The sequence below is a fragment of the Babylonia areolata genome, chromosome 20 (assembly GCF_041734735.1).
Source record: "Babylonia areolata isolate BAREFJ2019XMU chromosome 20, ASM4173473v1, whole genome shotgun sequence".
Lineage (NCBI taxonomy): Eukaryota > Metazoa > Mollusca > Gastropoda > Neogastropoda > Buccinidae > Babylonia > Babylonia areolata.
The window spans coordinates 51,382,741-51,395,240 of NC_134895.1; the positions used below are offsets into that span (position 1 = coordinate 51,382,741).

General features: G+C 40.3%; 2 protein-coding genes across 6 annotated transcripts in view; both read left to right on the forward strand.

Annotated features, from left to right (window-relative positions):
• LOC143294704 (uncharacterized) overlaps nucleotides 1-2,554 on the forward strand; it is a 95,250-nt gene extending 92,696 nt beyond the window's left edge. For both annotated transcript variants that reach the window (XM_076606111.1, XM_076606110.1), the window contains one exon: nucleotides 1,273-2,554. In XM_076606111.1, coding sequence (XP_076462226.1) covers nucleotides 1,273-1,406 — 134 coding nt within the window. In that variant the 3' untranslated portion in view covers nucleotides 1,407-2,554. The remainder of the gene's footprint in view (nucleotides 1-1,272) is intronic.
• A 2,337-nt stretch (nucleotides 2,555-4,891) lies between these two features.
• The window catches only part of LOC143294705 (dystrobrevin beta-like), a 109,486-nt gene continuing 101,877 nt past the window's right edge, over nucleotides 4,892-12,500 (forward strand). For 3 of the 4 annotated variants that reach the window (XR_013056913.1, XM_076606113.1, XM_076606115.1), the window contains exon 1: nucleotides 9,010-9,378. Coding sequence is in view for 1 of the 4 variants with exons in the window: in XM_076606116.1 (XP_076462231.1) it covers nucleotides 5,017-5,029 (13 nt within the window). In the remaining 3 variants the exon portion in view is untranslated. Of the gene's footprint in view, nucleotides 5,030-9,009; nucleotides 9,379-12,500 lie in introns of those variants that run through there. The other variant, XM_076606116.1, reaches the window with a different exon arrangement.

Here is a 12,500-nt window from a genome sequence, read left to right on the forward strand (position 1 = left end):
ATGGTATCTATATTTATATTTAGATATGTACAACTCCATCACGACGTTCACTCGTGTGTAGGCTACGAGTGAGGTTTTCACGTGCATGGCCGTTTTTACCCCGCAATGTAGCCAGACAAACATACTGTGTTTTGTATTTTTTGTATTTGTATTTCCTTTTATCACAACATATTTCTCTGTGTGAAATTCGGGCTGCTCTCCCCAGGGAGAGCGCGTCGCTACGCTACAGCGCCACTCATTCTTTTTGTATTTTTTCCTGCATGCAGTTTTATTTGTGTTTCCTATCGAAGTGGATTTTTCTACAGAATTTTACCAGGAACAACCCTTTTGGTGCCGTGGGTTCTTTTACGTGCGCTAGGTGCATGCTGCACACGGGACCTCGGTTTATCGTCTCATCCGAATGACTAGCGTCCAGACCACCACTCAAGGTCTAGTGGAGGGGAGAAAATATCGGCGGCTGAGCCGTGATTCGAACCAGCGCGTTCAGATTCTCTCGCTTCCTGGGCGGACACGTTACCTCTAGGCCATCACTCCACGGTTGTGGTTTTTTTTTAAATTTATTTTTTAAATTTTTTTTACGACAGTCTGAATCCAAAGCTGAACTGTATCCCGCACGTTCAGTCTTCGTTGGTAGTCTATTGGTTGGACAAGAGAATCAGGCACATTATGAGACTGCAGACAGGATTTTGACAAGTTAGTACACAATCGTTTTCTCGCCTGGATACAAACTCATCATTCTCAAGGGCCACACACCTTTTTTGTGAAGGACCTAGTTGCTCACCATCAATAAACAGCTACAGCAATGATAATGGTAATGCTGATGATAGTGATAATAGTAATAACAACAACAACAATATAACAACAATAATATAAGAACAAGAATATGACAACACCAATAACAACACCAATAACAGTATTAGTAGTAATAGTAGTTGGAGTAGGAATAGAAGTAATGCATGCGCGCATGTGTGTGAGTGAGTGAGTGTGTGTGTGTGTGTGTGTGTGTTTGCGAGTGTGTGTGTGTGAAAGTACACACACACACACACACACACATATATATATATATAGATAGATAGAGTGTGTGTGTGTGTGTGTGTGTGTGTGTGTGTGATTCAAGTTGTTTTTTTTTTTTACACCAGCTCGCGTGACCACACACACACACAGACACACACACGCGCGCACACACACACCAGACACCTCACCACACCTGACCTCAGCCCCCTGTGGGTAGTGGCCCGGGTCCTCACTGACGCCCCACGTTGTTGGTTGCAGAGGCCCGGGTGGGCATCGCCCTGGGCATGCTGGTGTTGGGGCTGGCGCTGGGAGCGGCGCTGGCGCTGCTGGTGGGGCGGCTGAGGGCACGGCGCCAGGAGGACGCCATGGAGCTGGTGCCCAGGACGCGCTGACGTCCACGCACCCGCCAACCCCCACCTCCCGTTCCCTTCCCCCCTCCCCCCCCCGCCCCCCATTTCCCCTCCCACTGCATCCCCTTCTTCTAGTGCCAGCCTGCTGCACCGAGACAATGATGAGAATGATGATGGTGTATTCAGTGTCATCCCGGCATACTTCCCATGCGTTTGTCTGTTGAAGAACATGCAGGGACAAAAGTGTTGCTGTACTCTACTAATGGTAACGTTTGGAAATGTTCACATGCATATCTATCTGACTCTTTTGAATTATATTGAATGTTTTGATACTTCGCATGCGCTTGGGTTTTGAAGAACATGCATGGTCAAATCGTTGCTTTATTCGACCAACGGTAATGTTTTTTGGAAATGTACACATGCATAATTATCTCTCTGGTTCTTTTAAATCATATTCCCTGTCTTCAGTGATACTTCGCATGCGTTTGTGTTTTGAAGAACATGCACATGATGGACAAAAGCGTGGTTTTATTCTACTGATGGTAATGTTTGGAAACGTACACATGCATGTCTAACTCTTGATGCGAGGTATGTGTGTCGTCTGTATTTGTGATAGTTAAAATCAGAAAATGGTGCATAACAAGCCAGGGAGTTTAATGTCTTCTATCGGATATGTATATGCTTGAATGCCTGACTACAGTCTACTCTATACACTGTGTGTGTGTGTGTGTGTGTGTGTGTGTGTGTGTGTGCGTGCGTGCGCGCGGTGTGTGTGTATGTGTGTGTGACTCAGACTGTCAGCCTCAAGGTTAATAGATTTTCACTGTCGTCAGATCAGAATCCAAATGAGATAATAAAGAGGAGAATTATCCACGAGCATAAGTATGGCTGAATGGGGATATTTCTTTATATGTGAAAAAAGAAAAGAAAAAAAGAAAAGAAAAAACATTAAGGAATAACAAGGGTCTTTAAAACGTGTGAGGGTTTTGCTAATAGTTTATTCATAGTCCGTTTGATCAGCCATGTTGAAAACAAAAACTGTCTTCTAGAACATTTCAGTGCAAATGAATGCTATATCTTTTTTCCAGCAAATGTTTTGTTTTTCCTTGCGAATAAATGAGCTCTTCAGACACATTATTTTTTTTTCCTGAATGAGCTGAAACGTATTACTGAATAGAGTCGTTGATGGATTACAAATGAAACTCGGTGTTTTGTTGTCGATACTGGTTGTGTGTGTGTGTGTTTCTCCATTCTTCCTTTGATGGGTGCAACAAAAAATAAATTGATTTCGGAGTTCAGAGTTCAAACACACATACGCGCGCGCGCGCGCGCACGCACACACACACACACACACAGGACAGCCTCTGCCGGAAAGGCTATTCAGGCAGCAGGCGGGATGCACAGTGTTCTGTTTGTGTAAGCTGTGATTTCACTTGATCCTTCAGGGACGTTTTTCCAGTTCATTTTGACGCTGCCTTGCCTATGTGTGTGCGTGTGTGTGCGTGTGTGCGCGCGCGCGCGCGTGTGTGTGTGTGTGTGAGAGAGAGAGAGAGAGAGAGAGAGAGTGTGTGTGTGTTACTACGTGCGAGTAGAAAAAAAAAAAATCACAACTCACCGTTCACTCCTTCCTCCTGTCCTATCTTCTAAACAATAACATTCAACTGAATGTGAAAATTAACACTGTAACTAAATGTTTGTAGTCACCAGTGTGCGTGATGGGCCCGCATTAAACAACTCCTCTCTCCACACAACACACACACACGTTTCGTGTTTCTCCACTAATTTTTCCAGTACTAATAGCCCATGTTCAGTGGTTCCTACTGTGAAAGAGATAGGCACGGCATACGCAATAAATGCCTGTATGTATGATATTCGTATTCTGAGACAAAAAATAAGAATTTTCCTTCAGTGATTAAAATATACTTATATTCTTATACATCATTTAACTGTTTGTGCGTAATCATGTAAACAAAACACAAAAACAAACAAACAAAAAACAAACAACAACAAAAAAAACAAAACAAAAAAAATCAGTTCCCTCCCCGTGACGGTAGGGGAATGAATGCACCAGTTTACTAGAATTAATGTTTTACGTTTGGCATCACCGGCCACACCGGCAAACCAAGCGGCACTGAAGGATAAGTGAAAAACAATACTGATGCCGCGAACTGAACACGTTGGCGATCAGAGTTCATCAGTTTCAAGAATGTGCCTCTGTGTGTGTGTGTGTGTGTGTGTGTGTGGCTGTGTGTGGCTCAGTGCTGAGTCACTGAACGAACGAACGAAAATTTTCTTTTAAAACTAAGGGATCTGACTGGAAGTGGAATAAGCATGCAGATGATTAAATCCATCCCTCAGGGCAAAGAGAAATTATATCAAAATATTCAAAAAAATAACAAAGAGTTATATCAATAAAACCTTGACATTCAAAAACACTCAAATATACAGTGACATTTACAGGTACATAATTATAGTACTTGCATTGATTACACTGAAAAATGAAAATTAAATATACACGGTTGTACAGTAGTCCAACAGATGAGAGAGAGCGAAAGAGAGACTGATGATGATGATGATGACGACGACGACAACGACGATAGTGATGACGACGATGACGTACACAGCGGGGGACATTCGGATACACACAAATACATACGTAAATATTCGCACGTAATATAATAACGCTTGCAGCTGCAGACAGACTGAAACAGACAGACAAAGCCAAAGGATAAGGTAAGGCAAGGCGAAGAGTTTATTTCGTGTGCCCCCTGGGGGCTTTGAAACATTACATACGTTCATCAGTTTTACACATATCCTATAAATATTAAAAGACGGAGTGTTGTCTGAAAAACAGTAAGTAGGCTCATTCGTTCAATCACTTAATATACACATTGACAAGTACTATTTCACTCATAATACAAACAAAATCGTATCAACAGACAAAACATTAATGAAAAGAGCTACATATAGCAGAAACCAAGGATTTAAGTTTTAACAGTATCCTTTTGTGTGTTTTTTTTTCTTCAAAAAACAATAGGTAGAATTTCAAACAAAATCATTTGATGGAATTACGTAAAAAAAAAAAATAGAGAGAGAGAGAGAGAGAGAGAGAGAGAGATGGGCCGCAAAAGAACTTGACGAAATCACACTGACACACACACTTGTAAATCTTAACACACACACACACACACACCACAACACACATACTCCCCACTTCCTTTTTTTTTTTTTTATCACTTCCATTCGCTTAAAAAAAAAACGGGGAATGGCAGTGTGAAGTGTTGAATCTCAGGTTATGTTGATCTGAGCATGTGGACTGAAGAATGTCGAGGTTAATTTTCTGCTAGCACGAGCCCCAGACACTTACTGACACCGTTAAGTTCACGGCCTGTTCGGGAACCGTGAAATATCTTCTCACACACACACCGGCCATTACGCCACGAAAGACAACTCCCGGCTCACTCCCCTTTTCTTCACGCGCAGCGGCCCGCGCGCCGATTGTCCTCTGACCCATGAATACGAAATAAGTCGTTGACCCGCGAGTTTAGTGGCGTTCCGATTCCTGTGATGTTACAACTGTGTCATTGAGACGAAGGCGGAGTATGACTAATGAACTGCATGACGGCGAGTGTGTACACACATCTTGACGTCCATGGAACCAACAGGTAAATTAACAGGTCCCGTGTTCTCACCTGTTACGGCGCTGGGGTGGCCAGGTGTGAAGAGTTTCGAGTTAGAAGGTCGAGGGTCAACTGTTGGCATGCGTGCGATGACACACACACACACACACACAGAGTACAATATGGCCCCCGAAGCTGTAAACAAACTTTCCTCCCCAGAGGAAAACCATAATTTGGTTTCTCTCTAGGAAGACTCAGGTGGCGAGATCAGTAGTGACAGAAATGTCGGTAATTATTGTAATTGAAATACACCGAGCAGCAAACCGTTTTACTTTTAGTAGATGTGCTTTAGTGATTTAAAGTCATTATTTTGCATGTCGTCTCACACTGGCAACATTTTATGTATTCTGCACAAACTACTTAACTAGACATGTTTATGTGTGCTTTTCAAGTGTGTGTGTGTGTGTGTGTAAAGAAGCAATGTCTATCATGCAGTATGAAGGAGGAGTGAACCAAGGTTTCAAATACACTAGATAGTATTAGTATGACTCATTGAATCAGTTATTTGGCCATATTTTCACAAATTAGTTAAATGCTTCAAGGAAAAAAAAAAAGAAAAAAAGAAGAAGAAGAAAATGACATAACAGCCTGGAAAGTTTTGACAAAGTGAGAAACGTGTGCTAGACACACAGCACATTTGTAACTCTTAAACTGAAGGTGAATACCAGGAAGATTCTCTCTCTTACATTCTTACTCTATGTGTTGGAACTTGCATGCACCTGCTAATTCTGTGTAACAACGTGACACAGTAGCAAGTGAAGCCACACAGCTGCAAACACATTCCTGAAGGGAACTCATTCAGCGTTGAGTACAAGATCAACATTTGTAATGTTGTGAGTACACCCTTTAACACTGCCACTTCTAGCCCTTTAGTGTTTTTTCTTCTTGAAAGCTTGTGTAGTTTTTCCCAGCTTGTTTCCATTGTGGTAGCAGTGATCTGATGTTTACAGAACATGTCACATAATCATGGGCCTTTGTATAATTGTAATTGCATTTCTCTTTTCGTCACAACAGATTTTTCTGTGTGAAATTTGGGCTGCTTTCCCCAGGGAGAGTGCGTTGCTACACTACAGCACCACCCATTTTTTTTGTATTTTTTCTTGTGTGCAGCTTTATTTGTTTTTCTTATTGAAGTGGATTTTTCTGCAGAATTTTGCCAGGAATAACCCTATTGTTGCGTTTGGTTCTTTTACGTGCACTAAGTGCATGCTGCACACGGGACCTTGGTTTATCATCTCATCCAAATGACTAGCGTCCAGACCACCACTCAAGGTCTAGTGGAGGGGGAAAAAATATTATCGGTGGCTGAGCCGTGATTCGAACCATCACGCTCACATTCTCTCGCTTCCTTGGCGGACGCATTACCTCTAGACCATCACTCCACCGCAACACAACAGCAATAACAAAATTCATGCATTGTTATACTGTTCTGACTCTGTGTGTGTGTGTGTGTGTGCTACATAATTTGTAGTTTTGCAGTATATACAGATCTACAGCTTGTACAGGTTTAGAAACAACACTTTAGTAGAAACGACAAACTTTGTTGATTGAACAAGGCGTCAGACTTGTGGCAATAAAGGGATTAAATGACCCCAGTGGCAGTTGAAAGTAGGGGGCTAGACAGCTATAGATATGAGCATATGGGCCATTCCAAGTACATATAGTGAGCGACAAGGTAAATACAGTGTATGAAACCCTGAAAGAATTGTGGAAACAGGGGCATGCACCATCAGAAGAAATAAGATGTCAGTGGCATATGATGTGTGCTGTCCATTTGAAAAGCTTGGACAAAGCCACACATGCATGCACACACATGCACACACACATTAACACACAGATATGCACACACACATACACAGTATTCAGGGAACCACAAAAAGTCATGCTTCAGGGTACACTTTTTTTGTCAAGCTTTCGAGCATGATAAAATATTGCTACAGGGATTACATACTTTTTATACACATGTGTATCATGTGTATATTTGTGCATGCGGTTGCACAGACTAATTTTAATGTAGCTTAGACTGATGAATATGTACCTATTTTCTCCAAATCATAGTAATAATGTTAAATTAAAAGTTATAGAATAGTATTGGGTTGTTATAATACACAGTGATATTTGCTATGGTACAAAAATCAAATTTGGTGATATATGCTATTAGTATAACTATTACACACAAAAATAAATTTGGACCTCTTACCAAAAGCAGCAGCCAGCCAATCAAATGGCAAGATTGTAATATAAAATTAATACAGTTTGTGATTCTTGTAACCAATGAGGATTGAAAGACATGTGGTGAAAATGTATGTGACTTGTTTGCTGGGAATGTTCCAGTGGTATGCAAGGATCTCTATTTTCAATGATTTGTTTTTAGTTGAATTATGTTTTTCTGTAGAAAATTATTTTTGATTTCCTGTCTTTGGCATCTGGTTTAGTGAAAGTTATTTATTTTTAACCATTTGATTCTATATTTTGTATATTTCCATAAAGTCATATTCTGTCCTCCTGTTTACCTTTTATCAAGGTATAGATAGTCTTTTGAATTGCAGAAATGCCCCTTTTTTTTCTCCCATGCATCTATAGCTCTGTTTTGAAATGAATGATAGTAAACACACACACACACACTACACACACACACACACACACACACACATATATATATATATGTAAAATCTGATATAACATGCAGTATCTGTATGTCCGTTATCTATCCAACCATCCAAATACACAACTTAGTTTGTTTGTTGAGGTCATGGCTGTGCATTATTACTGTTTTTGTTAAACGTTTTATATGTTGGCATCCCTTTATGAACGGCATTGGCCTGTTCTTGAATTAATTAACTGTATACATCCATATCCATCCATCTGTACCTCACCTGGCTGTTCACCAGGTTCTGTTGATCAGTCCAACTCCAAGTGCCTGTCTAGACTATTTTTTACCTATTTTACACACACACACACACACACACACACACACACACACACACACACACACACACACACACATCCATCAGTCAACCTCACCCCTCTGTTGGTTGGTTCAAGTGCTTGTCTACCAATCTGTTTTACACAGAGTTCTGGCTGTTTATTGCTGTATTTATTGTTGGGATTGTTGAAATTACAACTAATACAAGATAGAACTTAGAAGGTAGAAAAAGAAAGAGAGATAAACTAGCTGGTTTTCCTCAAGTTTGACTGAAATAATGCAGTACTCACTGATGGAGTTGGACGTTGTGTCAAATTTAGATGTTATCTTTGTCAAAACACATGCACAGTGACATTTTTCCCTCAGTAACAGATTTCCCCCATCATGTTGTCTAATACCACTAAATTAGTGAAGAGACAAACTAAAGAATGAATCAACACACACACACACACACAGTGACAAAGCGTTGTACTGAATTAGGCTATATATAGCATCCATTTCCTGAACTCTCTGTGTGTGTGTGTGTGTGTGTGTGTGTGTGTGTGTGTGTTCTTTTTTTTAGGTGTGTGTGTATGTGTGTGTGGGGGGGTGGGATTGAGGGGGGGGGGGGGTGCAGGGATGGGGTGAAAAGATTAAGAGCCAGAGATTTTAGTATTGCAAATAGTAGAATGATCTTGGTGGTACTGTGATAATAAAAACAAAACAAAAACAACCATAGATTATGTATTAGTCTTCCCGACACAAACACACACCCACCAGCGCACGCGTGTGCACGCACACAGGCGGACACGCACACACTTTTTCATTCAGGATGTTCGGATTCCAGACATCACGCATACACGCATATCACGCAAAACAAAGAGCACTAAACACACACACACACACACACACATGTACTCGCACGCGCGCACGCGCCGAATCGTGTCTCGCCCTGCATCAGACGAACGCACTTCGCGGCACCACGGCAAATTCGGGACTGGATGGCGAGAATTGTTGTCCCCCTTGGCAGTCTATTGATCCTTGCATTCATAATGATTGTGGTTGCAGCACGGCCATAGTTCTGTGACTGAAGATGCTGTCGAGCGCGGCAGAAACACGTTCGGTGCTTTAGTCCATCAGTTTATCCGTTGGACACTGGATTTTGAACAGTGCACCAAGCGTCTGTACCTGCAGACGACTTCGACTCGCGCCCGAAGTGCTGGGTGCCAGTGCACCCCCTGATGACGTCATGTTCTGCTCAGTACAGTGACAGCGAGTGGGAAGAGACCAGCGTGTGTGTTTCCAGGCATGTAATGCATCAAGTTATGCCGGCCTGAGAGAGTCCCTTCGCACCAGACGAAGGAATGTATGTTTTGAGCGGCCGTTGGATGAATTTGACGTGATTACCTGTTGAGATTGGCCGGTGAAGGTCGGTGTCGTAAAAAAATCGTCTGCAGTGGTGTGCACTATGGTTGCGAGAGACGCAGAGCATACAATATTCGGCGCAGTCCTGAGGGAAGGGAGATGTAGAGGAAGAAAGGAGGGGGTGTTTCGAGAAATGAAATGGGTGGGAGGGGCAATGTGTTGTTTTCCTAACGGTGCTGTGAAGAGTTGTGAGGAATGCGATCAGCTCAAGTGGGACAATGTCATCAGATCTAATTACTGCACGGTCGTTAGGGCTGCCACAGAAATATTATGCAGAATGATGTGGCGTGCTGTTCCCATTCTCGTATTATGTGGTTTGTGTTGGCTGCCTGGATTTATAAACCAAAAAGCACTGAAAAAAAAAGAAAGAAAAGAAAAGAAAAGAGAAAAGAAATAAAAGCACAAACAAGAAGATAAATTTTGTTTAGTACTTTGCTAAATGTTGGTTTATGTTGATTCCTATGTCAAAAGCACAGACAACAGATGGTCAGCCCAGTGTACAATGTTTAGTCATAGCTATTCATTGAATAGTTATGTGTAAAATATATTATGTGATTACTGAGTATGATATTAAAATAAAATAAAGAGATAATGCAGCCATTTTACCAAAAACAAAGCAAATAAAAAATCATCAGCACAGAAACTTTAATCTGGATTGTGTAGATAGTGTAAATAATATTTCAGGATCTACTTTAGCCACAACAGAAAAAAATAATTGAAAGCGATCTAGGCAAATAGATTTTAAGTGTTTGAAATAATGATTGCTCGATCACATGGAAGAACACACGCACAAACACACACACACACACACACACACACACACACACAGGACTTGACATCATGTATAATATGGTGGCATACATAGACTAATCTTTGTCCAGTACTAGTTTTTTTATATTAGTAGAATCCATTCAAGGACTTCATTCTTCCCTGTCTTCTTTTATTTGAGATTATGTACTGGAAAAAACGTTTACGACATTTGTTTTTATTATAAGTAAATTGTAACATTTTGATGCAATTGGACAAGAAACACTTATTCAGGAAAGTTTTCCTTCTGTCTCACTCACTCACTGTCACACACACACACACACACACACACACACACACACACAATCACTCGCTCTGTTTCATTTACTTATTGACACACACATGCTCTTACTTATTTGCAAGCATGCACACACACACACACACACACACACACACACACACACACACACACACACACACACACACTTCATTCATGTCTTGTTCAGTCCACGTGAAATTTGAAAATTGACAGTATGTAATTTTTTATATATATTTTTTTTTACCTCAGTCAGGAATGAAAAAACCATACCCAGAGAAACTTCGTGGGACTGGGTCTTCATGGCAGAAGCTGTGAAATATTTATGCCCAGAAATCATGCAGATCCATCCCAGCAGTCAATCAGCAGATGTTTAAAACTGAAAGACTGATTCTAAGGCCAAGTCTGGAAACATAAAATCCATCCACCTCCCCCCCTCTCCCTGAAGAAAGAAAACGTTTGATGATATGATTTTATAGTTTTTTATTAAAGAAAAAAAAAAAAAAAAAAGAAGAAGAAATTGGAAACTGAAGTGAATGCATAATCTGGTCCATGCATTTTCTCACCCATGTTCAGTTGACTTCATTTTAGAGCCTTTCCCGGCAGAGCATTAGGGAAGTGGGCAACTCGGGGATTATCCAGTGTAAAGGTTACAGGAAGGGGGGATTAGGATGTCTCAGAAGAATGGCAGTTGATCGATAAATCATATCCTCAGCCTGTGTTTTTTCGAATAGGAATTCACTGGAGATAAAGACAAAGTGAAAGAGCCTTGAAATTAAACATGTAATATTTTGTAAACAAGTTATCATGGCCCTGTGGTCATTATTGATGTATTAATTATCTAGTACACAACCGTCCAGTTTAGTTTTTACCTTCTGAAGCAACTTTTTTTTGTTTGCTTCTCAATATGTCAAGTACAGAGAAAACAAAATCTGAGAAAGAATACGGAACTATACCCAAGTGTTACTGATACATCTCTAGATAAGATATCTAACATCTATCCATCTGTCTATCAAATCATCCATTCTGTATACGTATGTCTGTCTCTTTATAGATCCATCTGTCAGTCTGTCTGTCTGTCTGCCCATCTGTCTGTAGAGGTCTGTGTATAGATCTGTCTTAGTATCAGTCAGTCTATCTATATTCTGTCTGTCTGTCTGTCTCTCTGTTTATGTTTATAATTGTATTATCAAAGTAATTTTGTTTTAAAAGAGACATTATTGACTGTACATGTAATGATGTATTGTATGTTTACGAACACATAATAACTACATGCAGAGCTAGGATTTTGTGAAGGAAGGAAATTTGAAAATTAAAAAAAAACAAAAACAAAAAACAACAACAACAAAAAAAAAACCCCCAACAACAACAGCATCTAGCTATGACGTGAAGTGTTAACTGTTAAGTGATTCACACAAAACAGAAGTTTAGAGATCAGTGTGTTCATGACAGGTAAACTCAATTTTTGTGATCAGGGATGACAATACTCACTGCCCAGTGGACGAAAATAAGATAATGTTTTCTGTCAGACGGGAATGAGAGAGAGAAACTAGTGACTTGCAGAGTATGTTTTGTCATTTTCTCACCATTGTCCAGCAGAACTCAAAGCGTGACAGTGACAGTAAAAGCTAGGAGGAGGCGGACGCAATCATACTATTGTTAGACATCCAGAAAAGGGAGTCGTAATCAGTCATGAACTGCACAGGATAACGAAAGGTGTACAGCTGTTTGAGTGTCAGAACATTTACGAATTCTTTGGAGAAAAAAGAAAAAAGTCACAGAGAGAGAGAGAGAGAGAGAGCAAGAGAGAGAGACAGAGATAGAGACAGAGAGATGTCTATATAAAATGTGTAATTTTTTTTTTATATATATAAGAATGTGTGTTTAAGTAAGAGAGAGAGAGAGAGAGAGAGAGAGAGAGAGAGAGAGAGATGTCTATATAAAATAAAACAATATATAAAATCATAAGAATGTTCCTTGAATATAATCCAAAAAGTATCTCTTTTGTTTCTTTTATTTTTGTTTTGTTTTGTTTTGCTGGCCAGTCTATATAATTATACTTA